At 42.3% G+C, this 26,064-nt stretch overlaps 1 protein-coding gene across 1 annotated transcript in view; it reads right to left on the minus strand.

The window, feature by feature from the left end:
- Positions 1–26,064, minus strand: part of adamts17 (ADAM metallopeptidase with thrombospondin type 1 motif, 17) — a 499,826-nt gene that overhangs the window by 139,969 nt on the left and 333,793 nt on the right. The window contains exon 15 of the mRNA XM_049602805.1: positions 18,718–18,838. Within this exon, the coding sequence (XP_049458762.1) occupies positions 18,718–18,838 (121 nt within the window). The remainder of the gene's footprint in view (positions 1–18,717; positions 18,839–26,064) is intronic.

Raw genomic sequence — 26,064 nt, forward strand, 5'->3', positions numbered from 1 at the left:
TTTTTGGAATAATGTGTTGCAGTCTGTCCAGAGTGTAACAAAACAGAGACGGAAATTTAATTCCAGCTTTTGCTTCTGTCTTTTTTACATATCACATGAACATGGTTTGATGGATCTGTAAGAAAAATAGCAATTTTCAATAAAGCAGATTTGTTGTCTCAATTCAAGTTAAGTGTATTTCTTGAAACAAGACGATTCATCTTTTACAAATAATACAGCAGCTTAAAAACCTTATGACATGTCAAAAAAGCTTGTTTCATCTGAGATATGACTCAAAACAAGATGTTTTCAAGACTATTTCACTTAACAAGATATTCAAGATGCACCATCTAAAAACAAGCTCCTATATCTAACTTAAACGTTACTCTTTAGGTGATTATGTCTTGTATTAAGTGTGATAAGATATTTTGACTAGAAATTAGAAAATTATACTGAGCAAAATTTTGAGTTTTTGCAGTGAAGAGTTAGCTTGTGTGGACTCAGCAAAGCGGTTGGAGGCCTGTGTTACCCACTCCTTTTTGTAGCCTCTCATGAGGAACCTGTCTTTTAAGTCTGTAGCTTTTTCTTTAAAATCCTTGTCAGAGCAGCATATACGGCAGACACGGTGGAACTGGGCTATGGGGAGACTTTTAGAGTTTCTGTCAGTGGGCTTCCTGTATAGAGAAGTACTGAGCCCATTATGATTGTTAATGACCAGTATGTCTAAAAAGTTCATTTTGTGCTGGTCATGGGACATAGTGAAGTTCAAATGTGAGTTTTGTGTGTTCATAAAGTGATGAAACTCATTAAGTTTGTCTTGAACAACATAATCTTTGTGGATTCTGGGCAAAGTATAGAAAACTGGTGTGACCGGGGAGTTCACCAACATAAAGGTACATTCATCTTTGGTGATTTCTCCTTTTTTCAGAAGTTCATTAAGACAGTCATGCACTTTGGTTTTAAAGTCTGTGATCGGATTGCCTTGGAGTTTGCAATAAAATAAACTGTTGCTGAGCTGTCTCATAGCTTCTCGGTTGTAGGCAGATCGATCTAAAATCACCAGAGCCCCCCCTTTGTCTGCACTTTGAATGACAATGACCTTGTGTGTCAACTCTTCCCTCCTACACTAAAGACTCTATGGACTTTTTAATGACTTATCATTTGGTAAAATCTAAACTGCAGATTTTCCTCTGCATGCTCTTTGTTCTCCAAACAAAGACAGCTATGTGACACCCATCTCCACAGAAGGTCTCACCTCACACAACTTGATTGGATAGGACTTTTACAGTGACATGTGACTCTGTGATGACACAGCCAAGAGTGTGCAAAGCAGTAATCAGAGCAAAGGGTGGCTATTTTGAAGAAAGTAGAATATAAAACATGTTTTCAGTTATTTCACCTTTTTTTGTTAAGTACATAACTCCACATGTGTTCATTCAAAGTTTTGATGCCTTCAGTGAGAATCTACAATGTAAATAGTCATGAAAATAAAGAAAACGCATTGAATGAGAAGGTGTGTCCAAACTTTTGGCCTGTACTGTATGTGCCACAATATTTATACAACAGAAAGAATTCTGTTAACACAGAAAATCACAAATTAAATCGTGTTTTGAATTAAAGCTAGTTTCTCTCTTATGTAACAATGACCCCTTACATTATCCTGGAATGTATTTGAATACAAGCAATAAAACAGAACAACATGTTGTATCCAAATGTCTTTCTTTGAGCAACCCCATATTTAGAGCTTGACACTCAGACTGCACACTCTGCGTGTCATTCTCTTTGGTTCAATCTCCATGAATATTTTCTGCAGCGCATCGAAAGTGTGTTTGAGCTCACCTGGATAGCTCAAGTTTAGAGCATATATGAGGCCAAATAAAAGGGCACATCCATGTGCAACTGATGGCAGCTCATTAAGCACTTCCACACCTTCAATAATGATGCCTATGTCACATGTGGCTTTAACGGATCCTCTTCCTCCCTGATGACAAACACCGCCATTGTGCACTGCTGAAGCTCTCTTTCGGCGTCATCCTTCTCAGCAACCTGACAAAAGACAAGACATTTATTGTACTCCCGAGTGTCAAGTGAATCAAAAAAAAGTAAGTACCATTTCTGTTACACTTATATTGTGTTTACTGTGTCGCATCTCGTTAAATTCCATACTTGTATTTCTTCACTGATAGATAAGAGATATTTGTTATCGTTTTATGATTACGACTGAATTGCTTGTGTGTTTGGTAAGTATGAATAGTCAGTAACTCAGGTGTTAATGGCTCCATGGGAAGCAGACATGTGCGCTGTGACAGCCCTTGTTAAATGCTGTATTTGACATGGTGGTATTGGGCCATGTAACTCAGCTTTTTGATATAATATGTGTGGATATTGGGTTGTTAACTTGGTTACTATTGCTGTATTTACACATATGAGAATTGTGTATATTTTTCTGTTCTATGATTACGTTGTCAGGATTGTAGTGTTGAATAATGTGCTTATTATTGAACCTAGAATAGGGGTGTCAAACTCAATTTCATCTTGGGCCACATCAGCATTAGGTTTGCCCTCAAAGGGCTGGTTGTAAATGTAAGACAATACAATTGTATCTATATCACATAATTGCCTCTGCATTTGATTAATATTGATTTTATAACAATTCTAATAAGCTCTAATAGCAAAAATCTTGCAAGTAGACATTCAATTGTACAATTATGTATTAAAAAATGAAACAGATTAAGTAGTGTCTGTGAACAAACTTTAAAACTGTTTAAAATATTAGTATTTTTGCAGTAAGATGATCTGCTGCTCTGTTTCATATGAAGAGTTCTGTGGTTCTGATTAGTGTGGAGGAACAGTGATGCTCCGTGCTTTCTGCTCTCACAGTCACATGACGTCTCTGTGGGTCAGACTCGTGGCTCTGTACTCTGCTGTCAGACACGTTTTACATAAATGATTTGCAGCAGAGTTTCTCATCTTTCTTATAAAACACAAACTTATTCTACACTTGGTGGTGCGACGCGGTACAATGCCACCTCTGTCGCTATTTTCATTGCGGTCTGCTCTGATGAAATGATGAGGAGACACAGGAGAGGGAGGAGGGAGCGCTTGTTTTGTGTGAGTGCAGCAGCAGGTGTCCAGTAAGAGCGGTGCGGACACAGACAGGAGGAGAGAGAAAACAGAGGAAGGTTACAGTGGCAGCTTCTTGATGCCAAAAATGAAACATATTCGCGTCCTAATGAGATGTATCGATACGCTAGTGCTGCACTGATTTGTTTCCAATTCATGTTCAGCTTTTTACCGATACAGGCCATCTGAACTGATGCACTCATATCTTACACATTAAAGTCCGATGCATCAGATACACCCATAATGATGCATCTAGCTACTAAATGACTTCAGTATGTGTGTAAAAGGGATGCATTCTCGGACATGTAGTTATTGGACACCATACTTCTGTAATGCAGTTTAGGCATGTATGATGCAAATGATATTTTTTGCAACTTCTCGCGGGCCACATAAAATGAGATGGCGGGCCGGATTTGGCCCGCAGGCCTTGAGTTTGACACGTGATCTAGAACCTCAAACATTCAGCTTTATGGCAAGTAAAATATCGGTCCAAGTATTTAAAGCTATCCTCTAAAAAGTTCTAACATCTGCTGTGACATAAAAATATTAAATAGTACAGTAGCATACATACATACTTCAGTTAAGATTCACTATAATATTATTTAAAAATGTGTTTTCTTCTTGTTTCTAACATTACATGTTTGAGCTTCACTGTGTAGAATGATGTGTGTGCAAAGTTTGTTATAGTTATAGAGATCAGGGCAGACTCATATTCCTCCAGAGCTCCTCAGAGTCTGGAAGTGAGCAGCAGCTCCTGGTCTCTGCTCCATCTAGTCCTCATTGTGAGACTGCTCGCAGTATATCTGGAGAAGTGTTTATGCTCCATCTGCTAGAGTTTACTTGCTCACTGTATGTTATGTATTGTATGTTGTGTGTGTAGTGTAGACATTTTAAATGGCATCAGCAAATGTACATGAATTTATTATCATAAATCAGTCTGAGTAGTTTTATAGGACCTGAGATCATGTAAATGAGCTTTAAAGTTTAAATACCCAATGTCCTATCTTGTCTGAAGCTGAAGTGATTAACTGCAAAATATCTTACCAGAAACTCCTTGATCAGTTTTTGTACATCTTCCCCAAGGTACAAGATGAGGCACTTCAGCAGACACTCTCTCTTTAGGCTCACATCCAGGCTCTAGGTGAGAGTGCAAAACACAAACAATGCAAAATCATGCTGTCAAATCGTGCAACTTGACTGAAGATGCAAACACGAAAATGTGTAAATGAGAATTTAGACCTACAGTAATTGCTGTATAACAAATTGTTTGGGCAAAGCAGTGAATAGCCTGTCAAACTCAGAAGATAAACATTGTCCAACATGTGATCTAACTCCACAATCAAATGTGCTGACAATATGACACATGAACATGATTGCTTTTATTTACAATTTTACTATTTACAAGGCAAGTTTTGCAGTATTGAGCAAATACACACCTGATCAAGAACTTTCATCACACCCCGTGTCTTCTCTCTGACAGCTCCTCCCTTGTTCCTGATGATCTCAATCAGCTTGCTGTGGTGCTTGTCCAAAGAAGCCAGGAATCGCGGTTGAAGTGGAACAGTAGTAATCCTCATAAATTCAGCATTGATCTATAAAAAACAAAATATCACAAGCAAATGTTATTACATTGTATATTACATATTACATTAAAACTGTGTGTTGTGTGAGATCTTTTTTGTGACTTTTTTGTGACAGGACCTAAATATGCATTCTGAATTGCTTTGGCTTAATCAATATCATTTGATTTACAGGCCACCACTGACCTATTGCTACTGAAAAAGTTACTTACCTCATCCACTGTGAACAATGCAGGCCATCTCTCTTTCACCTCTTCCACTCCTGATTCCTTTGCCACAATTTCTTGTCTTCGCAGTGAAAAGGTCTTGTCCATTTTGTTCTTTATTACTGCATGATTGTTTCGCTTCCTCACTTCATTCAAAAGTGTCACTCTGTCATCTTCCAAATTATCTGGAGTCTCTCCAGTTGGAATGTCAGGAATGTGGTTGGCTTCTCCTCTCGTGGGTCTCTTTACTTTTTTTGCTGGCAATGCATCCTCCGGAGCTTTGGACTTCAGTGAATTTGCAAGTAATTCAGCACATCCGATGCCCTTTAGCTGAGTTCGGTAGTTGCCCATTTTTGTCTTCAGCCGGCCTTTCCATCCGTAGCAACCGTTGTACAAACCAGGTTCAGAGAGGCATGGGTGCTTCTTGATTAGTGCTGCGGCTACGTCACTGAAGTCAGCATCTGTTGGGTAGGGTTTGTACTTGTAAATCTCTTCAGCTACCTTTTTCAGAATATCTGATATTGTTTTAGGACTTGGTGTCAATGGTCTCTTGTTTGACCTATACACTGAATTTCCCTTTTCTAACTGCAGTTCAGTGTCATAGGAGAATGTTGGTATCGGAAACTCTCTTGGCCACATCTGGGTTCTTGGAGAGACAGAGCTGGAGGGTGAGGACAGGAGCTCTGTGTCATCTGTTTGAGTAGATTCTACCTCATCACAGACAGGGATGGCTGGGCTATCATCAGTTACTAGGATGACCTTGATAGTTGCCAAATTTTCAAGTTCAGTAGTAGATGTCAAGTTCACTAGTGCATCTCCAAAGTTTCTGTCTTGGTACTGCAGTCTAAAATTGCCATTTAATCCACACATCTTCCTGACTTGATTGATAAGCTCTTCCACTGTCTCTGGAATTCCACCAGGCAGAATTAGTTTCCTGGTGTCATCAGGATTTAAAATCACTCGCAACTTAGCTGGCCTTTTCTCTGCCATGTCAGCCCATCCAAAAGGATCTAGTAAAGACAAGAATAAAAATACAGTATTAGGTGTAGTACAAAATTAGCCATAACTTAGAGCCATAGTCATAGTCAAAATTCTGGTGAAAAAATTCTGGTGAAAAAATAAGACATTTCACAGTAAATATGAACTGAATATGTATGAATGAATGAATGAAATAATGAATGAATGAATGAATGAATGAATGAATGAATGAAAGAGAAAGGAAATTACCAATATTTGTGAAAATCAAACTGCTAAGGCCTAATGTTACCTTCAAAAAAAATATGCCTATTTCATTAAAATTAGGTCAGGAGCTATTAGAGGAAAAGGGGACATTCTTGGCAAACTGGGTGCATTTTTTTCTGACAATTAAATAGACTAATAAAACAAAAGGAAGTGAAAAAATGAGAAAATTAATTGAGAAAACCTACACCCATTCATATACAACCTTATACATGTATCTCTTCAGAGAGATGATGCGCCGTCCGCCAACCATGTAGTGAGCCAGAGGGTAGGGATCTGTCAGTTCTTGCACCCCAACAAGCTGTAGTTCTTTAGTAGCAGATACGACTAAGTCATAGGCTCGATAATGCTCCAGGTACCAGGCATTCAGTTTTTTGACAATAAAAAATAATGTCTCTTGTAGCACAATCATCAGTTTGTGAGGATGGCTGATGAGATCTTGACAAGTGGGTCAAAAGTGCCTTCCAAGTTTTGCAGATACACGGACAGTTTAAATGGACGCATGGATAGGAATGGCGGCGTCCATAATGTCTGTGTTCAAGCTTATAATGTTTAAGAAGCTCAGATCTTCGTGACACAGAGGCACCACAGTCTTTGCATCTCAACATTCATTGGAAGACTGGGAAAGAAAAAGAAGACCCACCTTACCCAGTTGCCACTTAATACAATTTACAAAATGCAGCATGGTAGATGTACATTTGCATTTAATCTAATGAAGCAGTTGTTATCAAGTTACTTCTTCATCAGGAAAGCAACACACTTAAAAGCTGGTAAATATTAATTTCTTCCTATATTAATTCAGAGTATTTAAAAGTTGTATTGAAATGTAAATCTTTTGAATTGATCAAACGATCCTGAAAATCTGCAGATACTCTGCAATAATTTAAAAGCTGGAGTAAGAGGTCATTTTGTATGAGACACAAAAATCAGTGATTTATTTTTTGGCACAATAACTGCAATCGCACTCTAACATTTTAAATCAATTTTTAACGTTATTTAAAACTCAATGAAATTATAAAATGTAAAAAACTAATGTCACTTAAACATACATGAAAATAATTTCCACAGTTGTTCATTCATTGTTCCAATTGTGACCTTTTCAGGAGCAAATCTGTAAACAGAAATGAAAGAATTCACATTTAGTTTTTGTTGGAACAGTTAGCATTATCCATAATTGTCACTACAGACAATACCAGGACATGCTAGGCATACTGCTATACTGATACTGTACTGACAGAAAAGAGAATGGAATACAAATGGTTCTTTTTTTTCTGTGGATCCTTTGGTACTGGGTTGCACAAAATGAATAAAACATTAATTGTCTATATTTTATTTACATTTACTCTGCATGGTATTTTATTTGGGAAAAACATGGCTTCAAATATGCTTTGGCTCCAAAACTGCTTATCATACCCCATGACAATCGAGCCTGCTAAAAGTGACACACAAACAACCAATCATCTAACACATTTGCTCCCTGCCTGGCTCATTGAAACAGCCTATCATATCCCTGAACGCTCCGAGTGACAGGCAAACAGCCAATCATTTAACAGTTGTGTAGTTCGGTTGCGGCATCGCCATGTGTGTTTGTTGACATCGGAACAGCATGTAGTGAGAGCATGAGCGCTGAGGGAGAGGGAATTACAAACAAAAAAGGAGGTGTGTCATTTAGGGTACAAAGTAAAGGTAACCGGTAGACTACTATTGTGCGTCTGCCCCAATTCTGAAGCAGCGGCGGCAATAATCAAGTAACGGTGAACATAGCGGAAACCCTGCATCATAACAGTAAACTCTCTCACATTATCACACACTTTCACTGTCTCCCCTTCTCTTTCGTGTCCGCTCCACACTCCCTGTGTTCACATACCTGCATTAGGAGATGAATTCATTGACCCTCGCAAATCACAATCACTCTCATTCACCTCGGACCCCACCCCACACACACCCAGCTCTGTTTTGAAATCGGTCAGTGGTGCAAAAAATATTAATTTAGCCGACGCGTTTAATTGCCGTCGGATCGAGGAAAAGGGGTGCATGATAAAATGGCTCAAGTTACATGCTTTAACCAAGCGAGATGCTTCTGTGAAAACAGCGGCGGGTGAGAGACAAGGAAGACGAGACGTTGCGCTTGTCACCCGGTTACATTATGAGATACGTATTAAATACAAGTTTTGATAAGTTGTCCGTTTTACCCCAAATGTTCAGGCCTCTTATCGCGGAGTTTCACCGTCTTTGCCTCACTCACCTCTGCTGCAGGGACAACTCGGTGTGTGTGTGTGTGTGTGTGTGTGTGTGCGTGAAGCGCGGGCCTGCCTGCAGCAAGCCGCTCCCGCTTCTAGTATACTGCATTCAAGCTATACAGTAAAAGGGGCCTTATCACACTAAATAATAAGCGTAAGCGCTTATTCTTTCATGACATGACTGAACAATAACATTATCAACGACATTAACTTTGCACTTGTCAAAAGGAAGCATCGCCCTCTGCATGTCAAATAAATGCAAACCTGGTTTAGCTAGCGTTAGCTAGCAAAACACAAAGGCAGTCTTTAAGATAATTTTAGTTGTCTATCCTGTAACTAATCATAACTATGCCTAGCAAGCCCACATTGCCCCTAAAACATCTCAATTTTGAATTCTTACCTTGTTTTAAAGAGTTTCCACGCACGACAGACGGTCCACACCTTCAATGCGAGGGGCCAGTAATGGTGGACAGCAAACTCAAGAAGAGTGATCTGACGTGACGTCACATGGTCACGTGACAAGGAAACCTCCGGTTTGAAGTGAAAATACCATTTAAGAAGAATTGTTTCATTTCATTTTGTCCAGCGGGAGTGTCGTTTGCTTTGAAGCAAACTGGAAAAATCAGATTTAACCCAGAAACCATGATTTCTCATTAGACCAATTTAAAAATGCACTTTAAAGGAATGACACAGTCGTTTCACTTTTTTCAGTGCACAAGACAATAGTCCTGATGTTGGCACTACAGCAAGCCTCTAAACTTCAAAACTTTGAAAATGCAGAACAAATCAACCATATGTGCTACAGCTTTGGAACTGTGGCTGCATCCCAAGTCTCTTAATTGTATACTGCTAACTCCTAACTCTTGACTTGAACTGGAAGTCGTTCAAGGTCCGCCATCTTTAAGGCCGTCTCATGTCTCTTATTCCTGCCAGTAAGGAGTCAGCGTTAGATTTAGGAGGGATCTTTTAGGTGCGATGACTAAGGAAACACGAGAGGTTCCGAACAGAAAGTCTTTTTCAGCTTGAGGCTCTGACGTATAAATACCCGCCCCCTACATCTGGCTCATTTGAACAAGATGGCGGAGAAACAGCGCAAGTGTACCTGTTACATGCATTCTTTGCAATGAAACACTGTAATTCACATGCCTACGTGACTACAAAGCAGGGGCGGCTGGCTAATAGAGGGCGATAGAGTGCCGCCCCTCCTCGAGCCACAAAAGAAAAGAAAGATGATAATAAATGTATGATTATCATCATCATTATTGTCATATATACACACAATATATTAATTATTCTGATCATTTTCACTTGAAACAGCTCGTCCTGCCTCTGAATATCCAATCAGATGCAGTGTGAAATCACGTTCCGGCCCTTTGGGGCGATATCAGCCTGGCTGGAAATTGCCCTGACTCACTCTCATAGACTTCCATGTAAAATGCTTTTTTTTTTTGTTCTAAATGCAGGCACTCCAGTGCAATCTCTATGGGTTCCGGGAGGGCTTGCCCCAACGTGTTTTCGTCATACATAAACCACCAAGTATCATTCATGTGCTCCTCGGATGGTCCGATTTCCCATGTCGGGAAGTCGTTTTTACTTCACTGTGTGTTCATGATCGTTTAGGTGGTAATGTGGAGACATCATGGACATTACAAAGACGATGTGTTGTATTTTATCACTGAAAATGTTTAAAAAACACGTCGTCAACCATTTCCACTGAAATATTGCTTTACGGTCGGAAACTCATTTTTCCGATTATTCCGACATCACATGAGGCAGCGCCACTGTGCAGCGGTCACATCCAAGATCAACATGGCTAATGTTTCCAGCTGATCCAAGAGGTTTTTTAACCATATATAAAAAGGAACGACACACAGTGCGCCCAAATTCACACCTGTTCGTTCCTCTCTATGGATTTTCTCCGCGACCCTTAGCGAGAAGCCACGCATATCACGTGAAACAGCGGAACTGCAGCTTTGTCGGACACTTGTCAGTAGTCCAATGTTTTCACAGCAAAAAAAAAAAGATAAAGTTACACTAAAATTATGTATAACAGAGCTTTCATACAGCTTTGCACACACATTACTCTTGGATGGATTACTCTCGAACGCAGGGTCGCACAGAAATGCCACGCATATCACATGAAAGCGCAGGAGGAGAGCTTTCATGTGATACCACACACATCATTGTGCTGTCATCCCATAACGCTATACATACAGATCAATTGTCTACAAAATGAAAACCTGGCGAATTTCTTTACAATCCATTATACAATTCTTGTAATCAGTTACTTCATATAGTGAGGAATATCGTATCTTACCACGTCTTAGGTTTGCGTGTGTTTCTCCCTGTCTATCCACATTTGTAGTATGGCTTTCAAGATGCAAATATCTCCATATTGTCCAGTTGACACTCCATCAAACTTTGTATGACAAGACCAGCCACTTCACCTTTGCGCACCCAGACAACTGAGGCCTAATTATGCATGCATAACAGGGCAGTAGTCACCATATACCTTGAGGGGGACATGTGTCCCCCCAACGCCCAAAATGTCCCCCCAATATATAACTGAAACTGAAAAACAACAACAAAAAATGTTCAGGTCAGGTCAAAGAGCAGTGATACTATGTGATGTGCATTGTATTACATTGTAGGGTATGCCTGCATAAGAAACGAGATCATATTTCTCCTGTTTTAGCTTCTCTGCACTGGCTCCCTGTAAAATCCAGAATTGAATTTAAAATCCTACTGTTAACTTATAAAGCTCTAAATGGTCAAGCTCCATCATATCTTAGAGAGCTCATAGTGCCTTATTATCCCACCAGAACACTGCGCTCTGAGAACGCAGGGTTACTCCTGGTCCCTAAAGTCTCCAAAAGTACATCAGGAGCCAGAGCCTTTAGCTATCAGGCTCCTCTCCTGTGGAATCATCTTCCTGTTACGGTCCGGGAGGCAGACACCGTCTTCACATTTAAGACTAGACTTAAGACTTTCCTCTTTGATAAAGCTTATAGTTAGGGCTGGCTCAGGCTTGCCCTGTACCAGCCCCTAGTTAGGCTGACTTAGGCCTAGTCTGCCGGAGGACCCCCCTATAATACACCGGGCACCTTCTCTTCTTCTTCTTCTTCTCTCTCTCTCTCTCTCTCTCTCTCTCTCTCTCTCTCTCTCGTATTCTATTACTGCATCTTGCTAACTCGGCCATTCTGGATGTCACTAACTCGGCTTCTTCTCCGGAGCCTTTGTGCTCCACTGTCTCTCAGATTAACTCATATCGCAGCGGTGCCTGGACAGCGTGACGTGTGTGGTTGTGCTGCTGCCGTGGTCCTGCCAGATGCCTCCTGCTGCTGCTGCTGCCATCATTAGTCATTAGTCATACTTCTACTGTTATTATACACGACTATTGTCACACATGTATACTGCCAGATATTAATACATACTTTCAACATATTGTACCACAGTAGCCAGAACTATAACTATAATATTATTACTTTCAATAATGTTGTTGTAAGCTACTGTCATTACCTGCATCTCTCTCTCTCTCTCTCTCTCTCTCTCTCTCTCTCTCTCTCTGTGTCTCATTGTGTCATGTGGATTATTGTTAATTTGTTATGCTGATCTGTTCTGTACGACATCTATTGCACGTCTGTCCGTCCTGGAAGAGGGATCCCTCCTCAGTTGCTCTTCCTGAGGTTTCTACCGTTTTTTTTCCCCGTTAAAGGGGTTTTTTTGGGGAGTTTTTCCTTATCCGCTGCGAGGGTCATAAGGACAGAGGGATGTTGTATGCTGTAAAGCCCTGTGAGGCAAATTGTGATTTGTGATATTGGGCTGTATAAATAAAATTGATTGATTGATTGATTGATTGATTGCATTTATTTCTTTAATCAGAGCACAAAATTAATTTCCACTTTTGTTTGTTGTTTTCTGATTAAGACTGACAGTGACTCAGTGAATACCTTACTCAATTTTATTTGATTAATGGTAAAACAGGTCTCTGTTTACATTCAAAGGTATTTGTGTGGGCAAACTGATGAAAATTAGTCTGTTGATGACCACAGTGGATTGTTCAGTCATTGCAGAGCCAAATTAATTCCAATTTACCCATTGAACGGGTCACCTCAGCCATCATCACAACAATTGCCCCCCCTGAGAAATTTGGCAGGAGCTGCCACTGCTACAAAGAGTAACGTTAATGATATTTCGTGCAAGACTGTCATGCTGTAATTAAGTTTATTTCATTTGCAATCCGTTGCGTTGTTCAGCGGACTGTCGGTGATGTGTGGCCGTTAAATGTGCAGCTGCTCATGTCCAGAACCACACGTGTTGATATAACACCAGGCACACACACACACACACACACACACACACACACATTTGCCCATCATTAATTGTCCTGCATGTCATGTGAGTGGAATGTTTAATAGCTTGTAGGTAATATTAATTAGCCTATTAATATTAATATTAATTAATATTATTACTTTCATTAATGTTGTTGTAAGCTACTGTCATTACCGTCTGTCCTGCATCTCTCTCTGCACGTCTCTATTGCACGTCTGTCTCCTGCCTGGAAGAGGGATCCCTCCTCAGTTGCTCTTCCTGAGGTTTCTACCATTTTTTCCCTGTTAAAAGGTCTTTTTTGCGGAGTTTTTCCTAATCAGCTGTGAGGGTCCTAAGGACAGAGGGATGTCATATGCTGTAAAGCCCTGTGAGGCAAACTGTGATTTGTGATATTGGGCTTTATAAATAAAATTGAATTGATTGAGGTAGACTGACAGGTCTGATGTCTTATTCACTCAGCAGCTGACTTGTTGAATGATGGCGAGTGGATTTAATGATGATGATGTGAGTGATAATAATGATGATGATAATAATAATGATAATGATGCTCATCACAGTGGCAGGGCTACAGACCGTTCTATAATTGCCACAAACTTTGGCAAATGACTCAGTAACAATGGTAATACATGCAAAACTGTGTGACCAAAGTCATGACGGGGGGCAGGGGCTTTGATCAGCGAATATAATGTGACTTGGGATGTATGCCAAACGCTGGCTCCGTTATGCAGCAGATCCAGCTGTGCCGCCCATAGGTCCCGTCGTCATCAGAAAGGGACGTCGCTTTACGTGACACTTCAGAGTAAGGCCGTCTCATGTCTCAAATCAGCAATCCTCACTCCTAATTCCTGACTCCTTAAATGTTTTCCTAAGTGGGAGGGACTAAACAGGTGGCTAGATAAGGTGGTTAGCAGTAATTTTAAGAGACATGGGATGCAGCCTTTCACTTCGAAATTTGCTTTTCCATGGTATGGATGGCTACTGTCTGGCACCTTGATGCTTGGCTTAGTCAATTTGTGAAGTCACACATGAACTGTCACTTGCCAATTAGCTCAGTGAGATAGAAGACAGACCTCAGTCTCAGAAGTTGTGAGTTCAAGCCTCAGTGAAGGCAGAATGGACATTCTAATGTGAAAGTCTTATGTTCAGACATCATTCTATGTGGATTAGAGACTAGTAAGGTTAAAATAATTATGATCCAGGCAGTTTTGCGGAGAGACAAATACTCTTTATCAACACTTTTCCCTGTTATCCCTTGTCTCTTTTCCCTGTTTATTTGGCTTAGCTATCAGTCAATATGCAGAGTCTATCCAATAGCTACTTCTACATTTTAAAAAATGTTTTCATCTTTGTCACCATGGATAATGTTTAGCTTTAAGCTAGATCAGGCCAGTTTGTTAATAATAATTGCTAATAATGGTACAAGTGCTTTTTTTCTGCTTCGCCTAATTTTATTTTATTTGTGCAGTTTTGCTGCTGAAAGGTAATGTTGATTTCCTTTTAAAATGAAGCTGTAATGGTGCACTTACAATTTTACAAATAGGCCTATCTCTGCTATGAATCATTTCATTATTATATATATATATACAGTACAGGCCAAAAGTTTGGACACACCTTCTCATTCAATGCGTTTTCTTTATTTTCATGACTATTTACATTGTAGATTCTCACTGAAGGCATCAAAACTATGAATGAACACATGTGGAGTTATGTACTTAACAAAAAAAGGTGAAATAACTGAAAACATGTTTTATATTCTACTTTCTTCAAAATAGCCACCCTTTGCTCTGATTACTGCTTTGCACACTCTTGGCATTCTCTCCATGAGCTTCAAGAGGTAGTCACCTGAAATGGTTTCCACTTCACAGGTGTGCCTTATCAGGGTTAATTAGTGGAATTTCTTGCTTTATCAATGGGGTTGGGACCATCAGTTGTGTTGTGCAGAAGTCAGGTTAATACACAGCCGACAGCCCTATTGGACAACTGTTAAAATTCATATTATGGCAAGAACCAATCAGCTAACTAAAGAAAAACGAGTGGCCATCATTACTTTAAGAAATGAAGGTCAGTCAGTCCGGAAAATTGCAAAAACTTTAAATGTGTCCCCAAGTGGAGTCGCAAAAACCATCAAGCGCAACAACGAAACTGGCACACATGAGGACCGACCCAGGAAAGGAAGACCAAGAGTCACCTCTGCTTCTGAGGATAAGTTCATCCGAGTCACCAGCCTCAGAAATCGCAAGTTAACAGCAGCTCAGATCAGAGACCAGATGAATGCCACACAGAGTTCTAGCAGCAGACCCATCTCTAGAACAACTGTTAAGAGGAGACTGCGCGAATCAGGCCTTCATGGTCAAATAGCTGCTAGGAAACCACTGCTAAGGAGAGGCAACAAGCAGAAGAGATTTGTTTGGGCCAAGAAACACAAGGAATGGACATTAGACCAGTGGAAATCTGTGCTTTGGTCTGATGAGTCCAAATTTGAGATCTTTGGTTCCAACCGCCGTGTCTTTGTGAGACGCAGAAAAGGTGAATGGATGGATTCCACATGCCTGGTTCCCACTGTGAAGCATGGAGGAGGAGGTGTGATGGTGTGGGGGTGTTTTGCTGGTGACACTGTTGGGGATTTATTCAAAATTGAAGGCACACTGAACCAGCATGGCTACCACAGCATCCTGCAGCGACATGCCATCCCATCCGGTTTGCGTTTAGTTGGACGATTATTTATTTTTCAACAGGACAATGACCCCAAACACACCTCCAGGCTGTGTTAGGGCTATTTGACCAAGAAGGAGAGTGATGGAGTGCTGCGGCAGATGACCTGGCCTCCACAGTCACCGGACCTGAACTCAATCGAGATGGTTTGGGGTGAGCTGGACCGCAGAGTGAAGGCAAAGGGGCCAACAAGTGCTAAACACCTCTGGGAACTCCTTCAAGACTGTTGGAAAACCATTTCAGGTGACTACCTCTTGAAGCTCATGGAGAGAATGCCAAGAGTGTGCAAAGCAGTAATCAGAGCAAAAGGTGGCTATTTTGAAGAAAGTAGAATATAAAACATGTTTTCAGTTATTTCACCTTTTTTTGTTAAGTACATAACTCCACATGTGTTCATTCATAGTTTTGATGCCTTCAGTGAGAATCTACAATGTAAATAGTCATGAAAATAAAGAAAACGCATTGAATGAGAAGGTGTGTCCAAACTTTTGGCCTGTACTGTATCTACCAATCAAGCCAAAGGAAACTGATCAGTTAACTGACCTTCAAACACGTCTCAAGAACATGACCTGGATGAGCTGCAATTTCCTTTTATTAAAATCAGACAGAAATGAAGTAATTGTTCTAGGCCCCCAACACCTCAGAAACTCTCTATCTAAAAAAAAATAGTTGCTCTAGATGGTATTGCTCTGGCCTCCAGCACCGTCTCAAGAAATGTCTGAGTAATCTTTGATCAACATGTGTCCTGTAACTCCCATATTAAACAAACTTCAAGAACTGTTTAATAAACTAGACATATCCTGTCAAAAAGATGCAGAAAAAAAAGTCCATGCATTTGTTTGTTTATTTCTTTGTGGATTATTGCAATTCCTTATTGTCAAGTTGCTCCAACAAGTCTCTGAAGACTCTGTAGCTGATTCAGAATGCTGCAGCATGCGTACCAACCAGAACTATAAAAGAGATCCTGTTTTAGTTTCTCTGCACTGGCTCCCTGTAAAATCCAGAATTGAATTGATTTTATTTTATTTTTTTACTTACAAAGCTCTAAATGGTCAGGCTCCATCAAATCTTAGAAAGCTCATACTGTTGTAACCTATTATCTTACCAGATCACTGTACTCTGAGAATGCAGGTTTGTGGTTCCTAAAGTTTTCAAAAGTAGAACAGGAGCTAGAGCTATTAGCTATCAGGCTGCTCTTCTGTTGGATATGCACATCTTCTGCAGGACGACTTCCTATGATGCACTGAACCCTTTCTCCCCCTCTCTCTCTCTCTCTCTCTCTCTCTCTCTCTCTCTCTCTCTCTCTATTTGCTAACACACAATGTGTTACTGCATTTTACTAACTCAGCTTCTCCAAAGCCTTTGTGCTCTACTGTATTGCAGGTTCCCTCAGATTTCGGATGTGCCCGCATCATGAGTCACGGATGCGCTGCTGCCGTGGTTTTGCGTGATGCCTACTATGACTGCTATTTTTATCAGTCATACTTCTACTATTATCATACACATAATTATTATTGTCACATGCATATACTATCATATATAAATATGTATACAACATATATACCATCATTATTTAGCTAGCAAGCTAACATCTTGCTTACATTAACTAACTTAAGGTGTGACTATATGTAATGTGTCTGTGAAGATTCTAACAGTCCCCCAGCCAAATATTTTAATGATCTTCAAAATTTGGTTTTCTTTTCAATAAAGACAAGGCTAGCGCAGAGCATATTTAAGTAGGCTTTAACAGGAAAGGGGAACGTTCCAAGGCTGCTCAAATGTTATTGGAGAACAAAGCGAAAAGGGGTGGGACTTAGGAAGGGTCAGTTAGACCACACCAGTCCCTGTGCACACTTTTAGAACCAATACACAAGACTGCAATTGTAATGATAATTGAAAGTCCCAGTGGGGCAGGTGGTTGGGGTGGTGTATGGGTTCAACAAACACCGACTTTCACCCCAGAGAGCAGTGTTCGCATCCCATAAGATTCTAGAGCCAAACCCTATTCTTTTTTCCTAAACCTAACCACGTGTCTTTGTTGCCTAAACCCAACCATGTGTGTTTGTTGTTGAAGGAAAAATAAAGTCAATTTATGGTGTTGTACCAACATAGTGTGTTTATTTTGAAAGAGACTGTATGTAAATGTAAAATTTCCTGTGAAAACTGAAGTGTATCTTGAAAGAAGAGAATTTGACACGGTGTCTCAGACTGTCAGCAACCAACGCACCCAGGGTACCTGCATGTTGAATGTGGACGTGGAAAGTCCATGACCACAAACATCATTATACAACAGTTAGTTCCGGCCCTGCAATCTGATTGGTCGAGAGACAATAAAACCATGATGATATTGGAGTACAACATCACGGTTATTTCCCTGTGTATGTATCACTCCGCCTCACAGCTGATTGCAATCAGCAATCAAATCAAAACTGACGGTTAGTGTCAGTTAGGTCAGCAGTTGCGTTGTAGGCTAATTAATTCATCCACTGTCAAACAGCCAAAAATATGGATTTATTTCCTAAAATAAGTTTTGAATTGAACTATGAATGGTCATCAGAGGAAGATGAGGGAGAGGAGAAGCTGAATCCATCTGAGCACACATCCAGGTTTGTCAGTGTTTCATCAGCGGAGCTCAATGACTTGGAGAAAAGCAACATACTGTCAGATCAGAAGGCAGAGTCGGCTGTGCCTGTGAAGCAACAGTCCACCATGCAGTCACCAGAGACTTATTTCATCGGCTGCACAATTAATGGAAACGTGCAGATAAATGTGTATAAAGAGTAACAGTGGAGTCCTGAGGGAACTATTTTTGTTGGCAGAATAAAATAAAATGCTTAAATTATCTATTTTGTCCTCATTTTTCAACATTTCTTAATCAGCCTTGCTTATTTAACTGTTGAACTGTTGTATAAAAGCAATATCACACTCGAGCTCGTGATGTTGTACTGTGATATCGTCACGGCTGTGATTGTCTTTGGCACTCGGCCTATGGCTTCGTGCCTACGACCGAATCAAAGCATGAATTTGACAATTCCATTATTAAAATATTAACAGTGTCAGGGTGGAAAGTGAATTTCGACCATGACACCTAATATTATCAAAATCAGTTGATGCTTATTGAAAACAAATACAGTAATGGAAATTGCTTCAACAAAATGAAAAAAAAAACAAAACAAAAAACAGATCATATCAGCTGTAGTGAATGCAAGAATCGGATATCTGAAGTTTTACAGGAAGCGGCATTCAGCTGCACACTTAGCACATACACAAAGCTGACGAGATGGATACTAAAACCCACACACTCACCCATTCCTTTGGTGTGGTTGAAGTCTCCCCTCACTATCTTACAGGAGCGTGCATCTCCATTGCAAACACCACAGCGGTCCTCTTTAGCTGAAGAGCCGATGATGCTGTCACAGCCAATTTTCTGAAGACAACAAAACAGTGACAAAACAACAGTAAAGCAAAAGTCAAATGAGTTTCATTTGTAACGCACATTGCACGTGTGTGTGTGTGTGTGTGTGTGTGTGTGTGTGTGTGTGTGTGTGTGTCTGTGTGTGTGTCTGTCGATATGAGTGTGTCTTTTGTGTAAATCCTAATTTCCTAACGTTTAGCTTGTCCTATAGTCACCTATCAGTAGGTGGTGTTAAAACTTTTCTACCTCAACAATTCTTGACTTCCTTCAGGAAGGACTGACTTGTTGATGGACTCAGTCTTTTACAATTCAGTTTTCCTGATAATACCAAGCTATAAATGAGCCATAAATGTATCAGTGAAGAGCTGCTGAAGAGATGTTTAACTGCATGTTACAATTTCTGGCCACTGAAGCCATGAATTTTCTCAGTGCCCTTGCAGTAATCCATACTGTAAGGGCACACAGGGCATATGCCCGCAGCCCTGGAGTCACTGAGTAGCGGTTCGACCTATTTTAAAGTCAGTCTGACAGAACCCCACAAAAGACACATGCATGTAAGAAGATGAATAAACACATGAACCCTAATAAACTAAATTAAATACACAAAACCCAGATCATGAGGCACAATCAGAAATAACTCAAAAACACAGGGCAGCTCATTTTCCAAATGTATTCACATAAATTAACACAAAAAAACCCCAGTTCAGTCCATTTTATGAGTCCATTACTTGAAGAGAAAAAAAATAGTCACACAAATCTGGGTAGTCTCGTTCAGCCAGGGCTCAAAACCACTCTGGGATTTCCCGACTCCCTGCATAATAACAAGGAAATACTGAGCTGCTTGCAATACACAGTTTAAGACAGCATTTTCCAAAATCACTACCCCACTGCACGCGTCATAGTCACGTCATCTCAGACGATTTGGGCTGGATGACACAGCGAATCACTCCCCAGCACGTCGCCACCACAGGCTGAAGAACAGAGATCGGCCAGCCGAACACACCAACACCTCCATCTGGTCCTTCCTAAAGACTGTCTCCGCCATACTCCTTCCCCGGCACATTTAAAGGACACGCCAGAGAAGAAGATTCACTGGAAGCGGGTGATTCATCACCAACCCATTGGTTGCCTGGGTGTGGGAGTGTTTCCCAATAATAACCAGCTGACAGCTTGGCAACCAACTGACAGCTGGTCTGACAGATGTTTATCCCAGTGTTTGTGCCAGGGCGATCACCACAACTGGACCTCAAGGATTTTACTTTTGAAGAAATTCATACAGACACTGCAGGAATCTACGAAAGGACACCCATTAACCCGCTTCCATCAATAATAAATAAAGCTTTCGTCCTCTGATTTGGGTGTCTCTGAGGTGAAATGATCCATGTCAGAACTTGGGTTATCAGATCGCGACAGAACACACCTTCAAGCACATCATCAGAGTGACTAAAAACACTACTGGATTTGGGATTTCAGTCAGAGAGTACCACGAGAGGATACTGTGGAAGAACAAATGAAATATGTTGACAGCAAATGTTTTGGAGTTTTGGCTGACAGATCCAGCTTGGAGCACTGACAGTTTCGTGCCAAAAGGCTTCGCCGAAGGTGCACTAAAAGCTCGCCAGCTCAAACCAGGTCTACTGTCAGCGCAGGGGGAGCGCAGCCGGTGTAAGTGGAAGTTTGGCTGACTGGCGGACAGTGCACACACGTCACCAAAACCTCACAGGCAGGTTTCCAGAATGTCAGGCACATTAACGATGCAATAAATACCCACAAAAACCACTATTCAATGCAACTATCTGCAATCAGCACATAAATGTATCTCTATATCGACTGTCCCGTCACATCTGATGTCAGATCAAAGGGGATTGGCATCGTTTGGCACGTTTGGCACGCATGATGGAAACCCAACCTGATTTGATTAACACAGCTGCAAACTACTGAATTCACATCCCTCTCAGCCAACCACAAACAGCCACAGCATCAGATAGGGAGTATATATTCAGCATCTGTCATCTTAGAAAAGTCAAAAGAAAAGAAACAGAGTGAGACTGCGAGAGAGAAAGAGAGAGCGTTCGCGCACGAGATCATCATCATCATGAGAGAGCGCAGGTGCGCTGCGCCTCCGTCTCGCCTGGTCTGCGAAACTAGAGGCCCTTGACACATCCAACAGTGACTGTCAGGCAGAGGAAAGCATAGCGGTTGGGGTCAGATGCTTTGAGTGGGGGAACCGCATGTCATACGGAAAACGGAGGCCCTAGCAGAGAATACTATAGGATTTGGTAATCGACCTTAAACTGACCCCATGGAGAGACAAATAAGGAGTGAAAAGGAACAGGAATTTCCTAGGACAACAGAGAGGTGTGATCACATAGAAAAGAAAAATAATTACTCTTACAGATAGGGGGCAGTAACTGCTGACAGGTTTTAGTACAAAGCTTGGTAGCTTGCTTGCATGGAACCCTGTCCAGCTCAGTCAGACCTTCAGATACCAACCAGACAGTCTATTTTCATAACTTCACTGAATATATTCCTTTCCCCTTTTCCTGTCTGCTTCCTCTCTTTATTTTCTCTCTCTCCTTGCCAGTGTTTTCATAGCATGCCTGAGTCTCGCATGCCAGGCTTAGAAAAACACCCATGCCTCCTCCTCCCTCTGTAACCTCAGTATCTGCCTAAGTCTCTTTGTCTGCAGCTCACATCCTCCAACTCTTCTGTTTCTTCTCCCTTGAAGGTGGAAGTCAGAACCAGTGTTCAGTGTGGAATGTTTTCGCAGAGTCAAACAGACTGGGTTGGTTTGTATAAGATAAGATAAGATAAGATAAGGTAAGATAAGATACACCTTTATTGATCCCATAATTGAGAAATTCCAGTGTTACAGCAGTTAAGGAGAAAGAGTCAGATTAAAGATTTCAAAATTAAACTTAAAAAAACTTAAATAACTAGGCATGCAAATAAGTACAAAAATACAAGAGACGGCGATAAATAACAATAATAATAATAATAATAATGATAATAATGAAAATAATAGGAAGTGGATAATAATGAGCAGCAGTGAATGAGGGAGCACATCTAGTGCAAGTGATTGTATGTGCAGAACAGCAGACAGCTGTGGTGTCCATAAAGTGTCCATAGTGTCAATAAAGTGTTAATAAAGTGTCCAGGGTGCAGTCTACTGTGAGCAGTGCTGGTTATGTAGTCTGACAGCAGCAGGCAGGAAGGACCTGCGATAGCGTTCCTTCACACACTTTGGGTGAATCAGTCTATTGCTGAAGGAGCTCTCCAGAGCCTTTATCTCCTCTTGCAGAGGATGGGAGTCATTAGTCCTCAGAGATGACAGCTTGGCTGTCATCCTCCTTTCTCCCACCACCTGCACAGAGTCCGGAGAGCATCCCAGGACAGAGCTGGCCTTCTTGATCAGCTTGTCCAGTCTCTTCCTATCTGCAGCCGAGACGCTGCTGCCCCAGCAGATTACTCTGTAAAAGATGGCTGATGCAACCACAGTGTCAAAAAAGATCTTCAGGAGCGCCCCCTGCACTTCAAAAGACCTGAGCCGCCTCAGCAGGTAGAGTCTGCTTTGGCCTTTCCTGTACAGTGCTGTTATGTGGTTAGTCCAGTCCAGTTTATTGTTAAGATGAACACCCAGGTACCTATAAGATGTCACCATCTCAATGTCCTTTCCCTGAATGTTCACCGGTGTTGGGGGGAAGGAGTCTGCGCCTGCGGAAATCCACCATCAGCTCTTTGGTTTTCCCCACATTGATCTGAAGGTGGTTCCTCAGGCACCAGTCCACAAAGTCCTGGTTCAGTTCTCTGTACTCCCTGTCGTCCCCATCTGTGATGAGGCAGACGATGGCAGAGTCGTCAGAGAACTTCTGCAGATGACAGGTGGGGGTGTGGTATGAAAAGTCTGCAGTGTAGAGGGTGAAGAGGAACGGTGCCAGCACCGTCCCCTGCGGGGCTCCTGTACTGCAGACAACCAAGTCCGTTACACAATCCTGGGTCCTGACATACTGCGGTTGGTCCGTGAGATAGTCCAGGATCCAGGACGTGAGGTGATTAGCCACACCTATGTGCTCCAGTTTGTCCCTCAGAAGAGCAGGCTGTATGGTGTTGAAAGGGCTGGAGAAATCAAAGAACATGATTCTCACAGAGCTTCCAGGCTTCTCCAGGTGGGAAAGAGCTCTATGCAGGAGGAAGATGAAGGTGTCATCCACCACAATGCCAGGCTGGTAGGCAAACTGCAGCGGGTCCATTGAAGGGCCTACTGCGGGGCGGAGACGAGACAGGACCAGGCGCTCCAGAGTCTTCATGAGGTGCGATGTTAATGCCACCAGTCTGAAGCTGCTGAGGTCCTTGGGGTGCGGAGTCTTTGGCACAGGTACCACGCAGGATGTCTTCCACAGCTGTGGTACTCTCCCCAGCCTCAGGCCCATGTTGAAGATGGTTTCAGCTATCCTGCACAGTTGGTCTGCGCAGGACTTCAGGAACCTGGAGCTGATGCCATCTGGACCCGCAGCCTTCCTCGTCTTTATCCTCCTCAGCTGATCTCTCACCTGACAGGTAGTGAAGGACAAGCTGGAGCAGGGGGGCTGTGTGCTTAGGGGTGGAGGTGATGAGGTCGGGGGAGGGGTAGGGGGTGGTGAGATGTCCGGGGGAGCGGGGGTGGGGGAGGTGTCAAAGCAGTGTGCCAGGAGTGTAGGTGGGGGGGAGGTGAAGGTGAGGATGAGGGGGGTTGCAGCCGTGATGTCTGGGCCAGGGGAGGGGCAGACTGATCAAATCTATTGAAGAACAGATTCAGATCATTCACCCACTTCTGGTCGCCTCTGGCCTGGGAGTCTGGTTGTTTGTGTCCTGAGATGGTTTTCAGACCTATCCAGACTCCGCTGACGTCACTCTCCTGCAGCTGTTCCTCCATCTTCTTTTTAAATCCTTCCTTTCCCCGCCTGATGTTTCTCCATAGCTCCTTCTGCACGGCCTTCAGCTCCTTGTTTTCAGAGTTAAAAGCTCTCCGCTTCTCCTTCAGGAGAGCTTTTAACTCTGGAGTAATCCAGGGTTTGGTGTTGGAGAAGCAGCGTACAGTCCTGGTGGATACGGTGTTTTCCACACAGAAGTTTATGTAGTCCGTAATGCATGATGTCATACTGTCAATGTCCTCTCCATGGGAATCACTGAGTACCTCCCACACAGTGGCCTTGAAGCAGTCTTTCAGGGCCTCCTCGGCCTCCTCAGACCATCTTTTCACAGTGCAGGTGGTTGCTGGTTCTCTCTGCACCAGAGGTTTGTAGACAGGCAGAAGATGAACCAAGTTGTGTTCAGCTCTTCCCGGGGGGGCAGGGGGGTTGAGTGGTATGCCTCCTTGGTGTTGGCATAAAATAAATCCAGTGTTTTATTGTCTCTGGTGTGGCAGGAAACATACTGGGTGAAGGTGGGCAGGGTGGTGGATGGGCAGGCGTGGTTGCAGTCCCCAGAGATCAGAAGGAGGGCCTGAGGGTGCTGTGTTTGCAGCCTACTTGTAACAGAGTGGAGAATGTCATAAGCAGCCTCAGCCTTTGCAGACGGGGGGGACATACACTGCTACCATAATGACATGAGAAAACTCCCTGAGTAGATAATATGGTCTCATGCCAACAGCCAGCAGCTCAATGTCCCTGCAGCAATGTTGTTCCTTGATAGTGATGTGCCCAGAGTTACACCATCTATCATTCACAAACATAGCCAGCCCTTCTCCTTTCCTCTTACTGCTGTCCGCTGTCCTCTCGTACCTGATGAGCTGGAATCCGTCCAGCGCGGTGATCGTGTCCGGTACTTCCATGTTCAGCCATGTCTCGGTAAACAACAGCACGCTGCTCTGCCGGTACTCCCTCTGATGGCGAGTCAGCGCCGACAGCTCGTCCATCTTGTTGGGGAGCGATCTTACGTTCCCCATGACAACGGACGGGAGGACGGGTTTGTACTGTCTCTTCCGTTGTGGGCACTGCACTCCAGCGCGACATCCCCGTTTCCTTCTCCGCAGCTCGCCGGGAATGTCGTGCCTCTCCTCGGGCCGTACCGCGGTGTGACGCAGCGCTAACAGCTGGTCCCGGGAGTAAACAATGGAGGCACGGCTGGGCGCCGGGTCCCCGCACACGATCGTGTCCATAGCAAAATGGGAGAAAGACCGCTATAAAGAGAGTGGTCTTCGTCTCCATAACAAAGCAGAACATAAGTGTTGGCTAGCTAACTGAAAGAAAACTCAAAACAAGAAAGTTAAATGAAAAGAAATTGAAAAAAGCTCAGTGGTGAGCAGGAGCTGCTGTAACAGGCGTCCGCACTGGGGGCGCCATCTTGTCTAGTATGCAGAGTATGCAGAGCACGACACAAATGTCATCCCATTTCACAAGATACTTTACTGTCATCCATCTATATAGAATAGAATAGAATAGAATAGAACAGAATAGAATATATACATTGTTATTGCATTTGGAATTAATGATTTTTTATAGATTGTGTTTCTGGCCAGCATGACTTTGTATCTCCTGCCTGATGGGAGGAGACTGAATGAATGATGGTGGGCATGAGAGGGTTCCTCTGTAATCAGGGTGGCCTTCCTGATAACAGAGCCCTCATACAGATGGGACAGTGGAGTTTGTGGTGAACCAATTATTTTGCTAGCTTGATCTGTGATGCGAGACAGTTTTGTTTTCTGTGCAATGTAATACACTACATAGAGGAACATGTGTTTCACTGGTCCCTGCATAAAACAGAGGAACTAACAAATAAACATAAGGTGCAAACAGCAAGATACAAAAACCGATACAGAAAAAACATACAAGACAATGTACAAGCTATAGAGCAATAACAGACATGTAGTGCTGGCTGCCTGGCTGGATGGCTGGCTGGCTGGCTGGCTGGCTCGATGGATGGATGGTAGGTATAGTTGCCCCTCCTGGAAAATGTCAGGTTGGGCTGGGTGCTACTCTTGTGCTGACTTTCAAGGACACCAAGGCAGGTTACAACTGACATTGCTGAGTGACCATAACCAGCTGTACTGTATCATGGCCTGCTAAAAAATAAATCATCCAGCACACGCGATCCGAACTACGTTTACTTTTTTTTTTGTTTTTACACAGAATTAAATCTAGAAATAAATTCAAGATAAAATACCACAGAATTACTTTTGTGGGTCACCCACTGTGGGTACCCATGGGTACTGAAACCGATGCAGGGCTCTGGCAGGGGGAGGGGCTGTGGCAGTAGGCTAG

Source organism: Epinephelus fuscoguttatus, linkage group LG2 (assembly GCF_011397635.1).
Source record: "Epinephelus fuscoguttatus linkage group LG2, E.fuscoguttatus.final_Chr_v1".
Taxonomy (NCBI): Eukaryota; Metazoa; Chordata; class Actinopteri; order Perciformes; family Serranidae; genus Epinephelus; species Epinephelus fuscoguttatus.